Below are 8033 nucleotides of genomic sequence, written 5' to 3' on the forward strand. Positions count from 1 at the left end.
ATTGTATTGGTCCTTCTCTTTATTTCTCTTCTTATCTCCTCCCATCAAGTCATTCTTTCCTTCTGCCCACAGAAGTAGTTGGCACTTAGTCCTAGCATCACATCACAGAAACATTTGGTTGAAAATGTCAAATAGGAAAAAACACTAGACATTTTTCCCAAGTGTCACTTGAAACTGTGTGGCAGGACATTTAACAAGAACATCCATGACCAGGTGTGTTCTGTGTTAGAAGAAATTTCAGAGAATCCATATGGATTGGTTCGTCAAACATATTTTTAGTTTTCTTCCACCTAGTGAAAAGGTAACAAGATCTGGTGTCTGCCCTGGAGATTCAGTCAGGGAGGAAAGCACAAACTTGTGTGATAGAGCTCCAAGCTTGGCATTGATACCAAACAGGCCTAAACAAAAGCCTGAAGGTGCCCTGAAAAGCAAGAGAGAGAGAGAGAGAGAGAGAGAGAGAGAGAGAGAGAGAGAGAGAGAGAGAGATCCATACCCTGGGGAATTGAAGGCGTCACTGAGGACTTGTTTGAGTGGAAGCTGCAGAAGAGTGGAATGGTAACATGCAGAGCCTTCTCAGGCCAAGAGTGGAAGAGCCTGGAGCCCCAGAGGGATCGTAGGGCAAGGAAGATGTGGGTCATGGTGCCATGAGTATATAAATGGGGGAGCAGTCCAAGCCTGGGAGGTGTGTCAGGAAAATGTCCCCTGAAGAAATGTTCTTTTAACTGAGACCTGAAGAATGAGTAGAAGGTTACCAGGCAAAGTACAGGGTCGAAAGCAGAAACAATGGGGAGAGCTGCGGAGAGAAACAGCACGTGTAAAGGCCATGAAGTGGGAAGGAATATGGTTCATGGAATTGAGGGGCTGAGAAGAAATAAGCAGGAGCGAGGTTGCATGGCTCCTTGGGGATTTTACACTGGGAAGGCAGTGGAGTGGTAGATTTGTGTTGGAGAAGCTGTCTTTGTAAGAAGAATGGAGTGATGATTGTGTGTGTGGGGGGTGCGGGGGGCGGGGGTAGCGGGCAGCAAGGAGCTAGAGAGAAGAGAGAAAAGGCTGGTGAAGTCTAGACCAGAGGTGCAGCTTCTGGGTGTTAGCTTTGGGCTCAGCATGCACTGTACTCATGAGTACTCTGTATTTCAGACAGAGGCACAATTTTTCTTTTAATTCTGATCGGTGGGGCATTTTAAATACCAATGGGAAGAGATGATGAAAGTGGCTCTTGTCCACAGGGCAAGGGTAGGGATTAAAGGTGTCAAGGGAAGGGCCAAAGAATGGTTGGGACTGTGTGAACTCAACATGGAGAGGGGAGATCTCCTGAAGCAACTGGAAAATAGTGGAGAGCAATTCCTCACGCAAGGCCTGGCATTATGGGGAGAAAGAAGGAAACAGGGCCGAGTCCCCCGGCCAGCGCTGTGCCCCAAAGGAGGGCAGAGCCACTCTGACAGGTTTGGCCTTCCCACCAGCTGCATGCAGTTTGGAATGACCCTGACCACGCTTTCTTGCCCACGTGGCTTTGCTAGCAAGGGTACCCAAAGCTCTCCACCATGAGGGGGATACGGAGGGTGGAGCAGTGATAACTAAAGGGTTGAAGGGCAGTTCGGTCAGTCACTGCCTTGTCACAGATTCTCCTGGTCGGCCTGTGGGTCTTTAAGGGTCTTCCTGACTCTGGGTGGGCCTTGATTTCCCTCAGGCTCCACAACCACTTTTCCAGAAGAGGGGGCTTTACTCCTACAAGGCGGAGTTTCAGGGCTCAGCCAGTTTTCTCTCTGGGTTCCTCCTCTAAGCCAGTGGTCGGCAAACCGCGGCTCGCGAGCCACATGCGGCTCTTTGGCCCCTTGAGTGTAGCTCTTCCACAAAATACCACGTGCGGGCGCGCACGTACAGTGTGATTGAAACTTCATGGCCCATGCGCAGAAGTCGGTTTTCGGAAAGGAGATGGACAAAACAAGTACACAAGATGAGTGTGGATGGGAGCGTTGGAAGGGGTCGACCTCAGCAAACATACCTCAATCAGATTGAGGACGTTTTTAGCAAAGGCCAGCTTAGGAGGACCCTAATTAAGTTAATAACAATGTACCTACCTAGATAGTTTAAGTTTAAAAACGTCGGCTCTCAAAAGAAATTTCAATCGTCGTACTGTTGATATTTAGCTCTGTTGACTAATGAGTTTGCCGACCACTTGGTCGAAGCCACACTGCCAGGCACAGGAGGGCTGAGCTGCTGCTCCCCTACAGGTTGGATGGTACTCACTTAATCACTTAATAGCCTGGACCAATTTGCAATCCAGTTAAATTCTTTTCACTAAGAGGATATTTTAGCAAGTGAAAGCCAGAAGGCTTTGGCTTTCACTCCCATTATGCTCATGTAAGTGAGCTTACAATTCAAATTCCCCAAGGCTAGAGGAATCACTTTTACCGGTGGGAGAGGCAGAGCTCTCTGAAACCCTTCCCTGAGCGGTGCGAGGCGACTGGTCAGCCTAATGGGGAGGAGCCCACAGCTGTCAGCTGTTAGGCTAGGCTCTCCCGTGGCCAGGAGTTGACCCTCCACCCTTTCATTCCCACCTCCCTCCCCAGCATCCCTGTCCTGAGCCACACTATTTCTCTACATCCCCCACTCCCAAGAGAACTGCATTCAAGGATGGGAGTGGATAGCCAGCGACAGAGCCTGGGCAGAACATCCCAGAATAGTCTGTGGGATGAGGGAATGAGCAGTTGCACTACTTTGCCATGTTAGCAGGACCTCTGAGCCTTTTTCTCGCTCCCTTGGGAGCTGCCCTCTCCTCTGAAGGCACTCAGTCCCATCCAGCCTGTTTGTCAGCAGGAAGAGGAGAGTTGGCCCCAAAGCCTTGGCCTTGTTATAACTCAGAGAGAAGAAAAGGTTCATCCAGAAACTCCCAGGAGCTAGAGGACCAGAGAGGCCCCCATCCTCCTCCCAACCTGGGATGTTGAACAGGGAGTCAGCAAGGAAGAGGCCCCTTCACTGTTGGATGCTCTGCTCCCCTGGCTGGTGGTGGGTGCCAGGCTCTATCCCTGGCCATCCAGTCGCGTTTTTGGTGATCATGCTGGGCATGGTTCTGCAACCCCCCGCACCCCACCCCCCTCCACAGACGCCCCTTTGTTCTCTGGGCCTCAGTTTCCTCAGCTGTAAAATTAGGGAAGTAGACTATCTACCCCCTAAGGTTCTTCCTGCACTTTCTGATATTCTGAAGCTGGAACCCAGAATGACTCGCCTTGGTCGCCCCCGGGAGTGGGGGCCTGTCAGCAGGCTGAGACTGAGGCCTGGCACTGGGCCCCCTGCCAACACTTGGCCCAGGTCAGATCTGCTGTCTCATCCCTCCTCCTGCTGTGAAAGCAGAGAGGCTGAGACTGAGCCCTAACTGCAGGAAGGCAAGGTGTGATGTTAGGGCTCTGGGTCAGGGCTGGGGCAGGAGGCTCTGGATTTCCCTAAGGAGCGTCGCTCTGTGCCGATGGAAGGGATGTGTTTGTCTTTTGGGGGCAGGGCCACCGGTGGAAGGATCAGCAATGCGAGAGGCAGAGGAGTGAATGCGAGGGGTCCGTGGGGTGTGAATGTCATTATCCCCATTGTCATATACCTGACCAGGCCACATTGATACAAAAGGTGTCTTTATTGAGGTCTGGGTAAGAATTAGGCACTTGGCCAGAGCAGCAGCTTAAATATGAGGCAAGCAGTCAGGGGTTAGCCATGCCCGGGGCTAGGTTGGGGCGGTGAGCCTATAGGCACAGACTCTCTCTCCCCAGAGGGACAGAAGTCATGGAGGAAAGAGGAAGGGGACACAGAGCAGTCTGGGTCAGTGGCCTGGTGGGCTGGCCTGTGGGGCTGGGCAGGAAGCTCTGGATGGCAGGTCCAGCAGGGAGGGGACCGGGCTCTCTTGCTCCACGTGCCCCTTGGGCCCAGGCCTGAGCCTCTGGCCGGGGCAGCCATGCGGGGGGGCCTTCCCAGGCCTCACTTCTTCACCTTAGTATCATAGGTGCCAGCATTCTTGTAGGCACTCACATAGCCACTGTCATCCAGGATGTCCTGCCGCCCGGCAATGCCCTTGCCCTTGCCGCTCTCGTCGAAGCGCTCCTTGTGGGAGCCCGTGTACTTGCTGGTGTCAGTCAGCCGGTCCACAGCGCCCCCCGTTTTTGCTTTCTGTTTGGACAGAGTTCCCCCAGGAGCACCTGGTTAGGGATCCCAACCCTTCCCACCCCTAGCTGAGATTCCCCACACCCCCCAGTGTCTCCCTGAGACCAGCAGGGCACTTACAGTGACGCCCACATTGGCTGGTTCCTTGCCTGCTACCAACTGGCAGATGGCATCGAAGGCTTCCTCCTTGCTCTTCCCCTTGAATCGCTTGATTGCCAGCTCTTCCAGGGCCTTCTTGAACTCCTCATAGTTGATGACCCGAGCAGACTTCCCCCTGCCAGGTATGTGGACACCATGAGTTTCCCCCTTCTCCATGTGCTCCCTGCTTCCAGCCCCCCAACTCCCCACCTTCTGGGAACATCAGAAGCAGGGATCGCCTGGGAGCTCACTTGACTTTGGAGAAGACGATGTCCACATCAGTCCCCGTGACAGCCTTCCCGTCAGTCACCTTGCAGTCCTTGCATAGCTTGGCCCAGTTCTTGCCATTCATCTCTTGCCCACTGGCCTTGGGGTCACCATGGATGGCAAACTTGCGGAAGCTCTCCTCCAGCCCAGCCACGTCTGTGCTCGCTGCCATGCCACCCTATAGGGACCCACCTTGGTCACTTCCCAGCCAAGCTGTTCCTCCCCTCCCCAAGGCACAGAACATTACTGCCACTACCTCAAAACCTGCAAGGTCTGAGTTGGGGGCATTTAAGCTACATACTCTCAAGAGCTGGAGCAGGAGCTGCCAGCGGAGAGGGGCCAGCACTCGGTGTCTCCCTGGGCGCCTGAGCCCTGAGGGAGGGCCTCAAGAGGAAAGGTCCTATTGTTAATGCCAGCCCTGGCTTGGAGTGGAGTTCAGATGAAATCATGATGCCATACCAGGCTGGGAACAGAGTGGCACTGTGGAGAAAGACTGTGAGGGCAGCAGCTGGGACCATGGCTTTGTCTGGCCCTGGCACAAGGCCTGCTTGGGTGGAAGTGAGGATGGCAGATCAGGCCTCCCTCCCTGGGTGTTCCATGCCAAGCTGGGTCAGGGCCAGGCTAGGTTGCTAGTTAGGCAAGTATCTAGTCAGGACGGTGTCTTTGTCAGGGTCATGAGGATCCAGCAAGACCCAGCCCAGGCTGAGAAGGGAGCCAGAGCACAGGCAGGGGTGCATGCCCTAGGCAGGGGTGCAGCTGGCCCAGCCGGGACCTTGTTACTATTTGCTGTTAAACAAAAACATGAGGGGAGAAGGAGCCTAGAGCTGGCCTGGCCACAGTTTGTGAAGCCTGGAGACGGTTGCTAAGGGAGGTGGTGCTACTTGGAGAATGTTGCTAAGGGCAGGATGGTGTCAGAGTGGCTCAGGGAGAAGCTCCCAGTGCTGCTGGGCTGGGCTGGGCTGGGGAACAGGGGCCCACGGGTGGGGCACCCCAGCACTCCCAGTGCCTGGGGCACAGCCATGGCTTCCTGGCCTCTTGCCACCCATTGGGGCTGTAACCTCCCAATTTGTGGAGTTTAGGAGGAACAGGAGATTGGGGGGCTAGCCCAGGGTAGGGGTGTAGAGTTACGAACCCCTAGAGGCATATTGGCAAGTGGGACTGTGGCCTTGGTCCTGTATCCTCACACCTGCACTGCAGCATAGTTCCTCACCTTCAGCCCTCCACTGAGGCCCCTTGACCACACCCTGAGCACTGCCAACCTGCCCAGACTCCCACAGCTGGTGTACTCAGCCCTGGCCCTCCACACCCTCACCCTTATTCCCCCTGACTACACCCTTCACCTGGTCCTCAGACCTCCCTGACCACACCCACAGCCCTGAGACTGAGGGCTTGGACCATTCTCTCAGCATTCACCCTGGACATATATGCTTAGCACTGCATCAAGGACTTCCCCAGTTATACCCTCAGCCCTGCACTGAAGGGTCCTCCCACACCCTCACAGCCCCCCTGCAGTCCTCTGACCACACCCGCAGTGCTCCACTGTGTAACCTAGCACAGCCCTGTAATGGTGCCTCCCTGACCACACCCTCAGTCCTGCATGGCAGCCGCCTCCATCCACACACCCACAGCCCTTCCGAGACCCTAACCAGAGCCTTATAACCCCCTCTCCACACACCCTCGACCCTGATCACATCCATATACTGCCCCCGCTTGTCCGCACACCCACAATCTCTGGCCACAATCTCAGCCCCACACTGAAGCCCCCCAGTGTCCACACCCACAGACTTGCATTTCTAGACTCCCAGGTACTATATTGAGACCACTCCTGTGTTGAGACCCGACCCCCCCCCCCCCCCCGCCCTGCAAGCACACCCACCTCCTCCACTCCAGTGGTATCTTCAGCAACCACCCTACAACTCTGCCTTTTATACTAGAGTCTCCGGTGACCATGGCCTGGGCCCCTCTTCAGCTACCATGGATCCATCTCTGAGTTGCAGTTTCTGGGCCGCTACAATCCCCGCCCTGCACTAACCTTCCCTCTCCCTACACTACAACCTCCCACCAGAGACCCCGCGTTTGGTTCATGAAGGGTAAGGTCTAGGGGAGCTTTCCTCCCACAGAATGTTTGTCCTGGGGGACTGGCAGGGCCCTGCATCCAGTCAGTCTCACTCCTCTCCGTGGGAAGATGGATTCTTGGTCATTTCAGGCTGATCAGATAGAGCCGGGTCACAGGTTCTATCTAGTCCCAGGGGTCTGCAGGCCATGGATGGAGCAGCCACACCCGTGAACTGGGGCCACCAGCTTGCTCCCGCTGGGACAGCTGGAGTCATCAATCAGCCCAACATGGAGGTGGGGGGGAGGGGGCGGAACGCTAGGGCCCGGGGCAGGGCAGCTCAGCTGGCGTCCTCAGCTCAGTATCCTCCAGGGTTGGGACCCCTTCCAGGCCGCTCCCACCCCAGCCCCTTCCTCATCGTGCAGGATACTGATTAGGGTGGTCGGCGCCCGGGTCTCCTACCGACTTCTACCTCGTGGCTGCTCCTGCAGTGCGCGTTCGACGGACCGAAGGACACAAGAATGGACCCACTGACGCGGGGGACCGGGCGGCTCTGCAGCTCTGCTCCCTGCCGGCTCCGGGGCGGGACTGCAGCCCGGGCGGCTCCGCTGTATTATCCCCTGTTTCTCGGTCTCCATAGCGACGGCGAGTCCCACCCCCAGGGCTGTCTCGGCAGACTGACCAAGGTCATGCTGGCTCCACCCACCGGACCCCGCCCCATCGGCGCTCCGAGATCCGCAGGGCGGAGCTGCGGCTCCAGCCGCCTCCGTTTGCTCCCGGCAGCTCCGCGGCCTTCGCGGCCGGGGAGGCCAGCCCTCTGCAGTCTGGACGTCCTCGGATGGCTCCCTAATGGGAAAGCCGCCCCCCATTCTGGACCCCACCCAAAGTTCAAAGCAGGCCTCCGCCTCCAGGACAGATCCAGCTTCCCAAGCCCCAACCGGGAGGGAGAATAGAGGGCTGAGGATCGGGTCCCTAACCTCAGCGACAGTGGGCAGTGGAGTCTAGAGCGGGCTCAAGACCACGGTTTGCCAGTTAACGTGTGGCATCCTCAGGTCACGACTCCGGAGACTGGGAAAGGGGACAACGTGGGGATCAAGGGTGCCCCGCCCCAGCATCCTGGTGCACCGCGGCCACCCGCCACCAGGACGGAGCTCCTGGACTTCCCGGTCTGCTCCCGCGGCTGCCTCGGGAGCGCAAAGCCTTCTTCCCCTCATGTCTCCAAGTGAAAACTCTTCAAGAAAAATAACCTCCTCCAAGCAGCCTTCTAGGATCTTTCCTAACCAGGAGCCCTGAGCCTGAGCGCCTCCGTTTTCCGTTTACCTCCATGTGACAGTCTGGGTTGCCACCCCGTCCTCTGCCCCCTGGGCGGACGGGAAATGGCCCAACTCCAGGAGAGCCCCAGGCCCTTGCTGTTAAGAAAGTAGACTGTAAG

At 56.4% G+C, this 8033-nt stretch overlaps 1 protein-coding gene across 2 annotated transcripts; it reads right to left on the minus strand.

Moving 5' to 3' along the window:
• Positions 1-3603: 3603 nt before the first annotated feature.
• TPPP3 (tubulin polymerization promoting protein family member 3) lies at positions 3604-7326 on the minus strand. 2 transcript variants are annotated; one of them, XM_081108578.1, is made up of 4 exons: positions 7064-7326; positions 4533-4726; positions 4264-4417; positions 3604-4149 (listed from the first exon to the last, which is right to left on the minus strand). In XM_081108578.1, the coding sequence occupies exons 2-4, from the start codon at positions 4718-4720 to the stop codon at positions 3961-3963; spliced, it is 531 nt and encodes a 176-aa protein (XP_080964704.1). In that variant the 5' UTR covers positions 4721-4726; positions 7064-7326; the 3' UTR covers positions 3604-3960. The 2 variants fall into 2 exon arrangements, with proteins under 2 accessions (XP_080964704.1, XP_080964703.1); XM_081108577.1 differs by having other exon boundaries at positions 7074-7315.
• Positions 7327-8033: the final 707 nt, after the last annotated feature.

This window comes from Myotis nattereri (genome assembly GCF_964212035.1).
Source record: "Myotis nattereri genome assembly, chromosome: 15".
Taxonomy (NCBI): Eukaryota; Metazoa; Chordata; class Mammalia; order Chiroptera; family Vespertilionidae; genus Myotis; species Myotis nattereri.

Excerpts from the sequence above, each read along its gene's own strand:
- TPPP3 (XM_081108578.1), bottom strand. The coding sequence starts at position 4,720 with ATGGCAGCGAGCACAGACGTGGCTGGGCTGGAGGAGAGCTTCCGCAAG. Across the intron at positions 4,418-4,532 it reads ATCGTCTTCTCCAAAGTCAA|GGGGAAGTCTGCTCGGGTCA; the intron begins GTGAGCTCCCAG and ends CATACCTGGCAG. Across the intron at positions 4,150-4,263 it reads CAGCCAATGTGGGCGTCACT|AAAGCAAAAACGGGGGGCGC; the intron begins GTAAGTGCCCTG and ends CTGTCCAAACAG.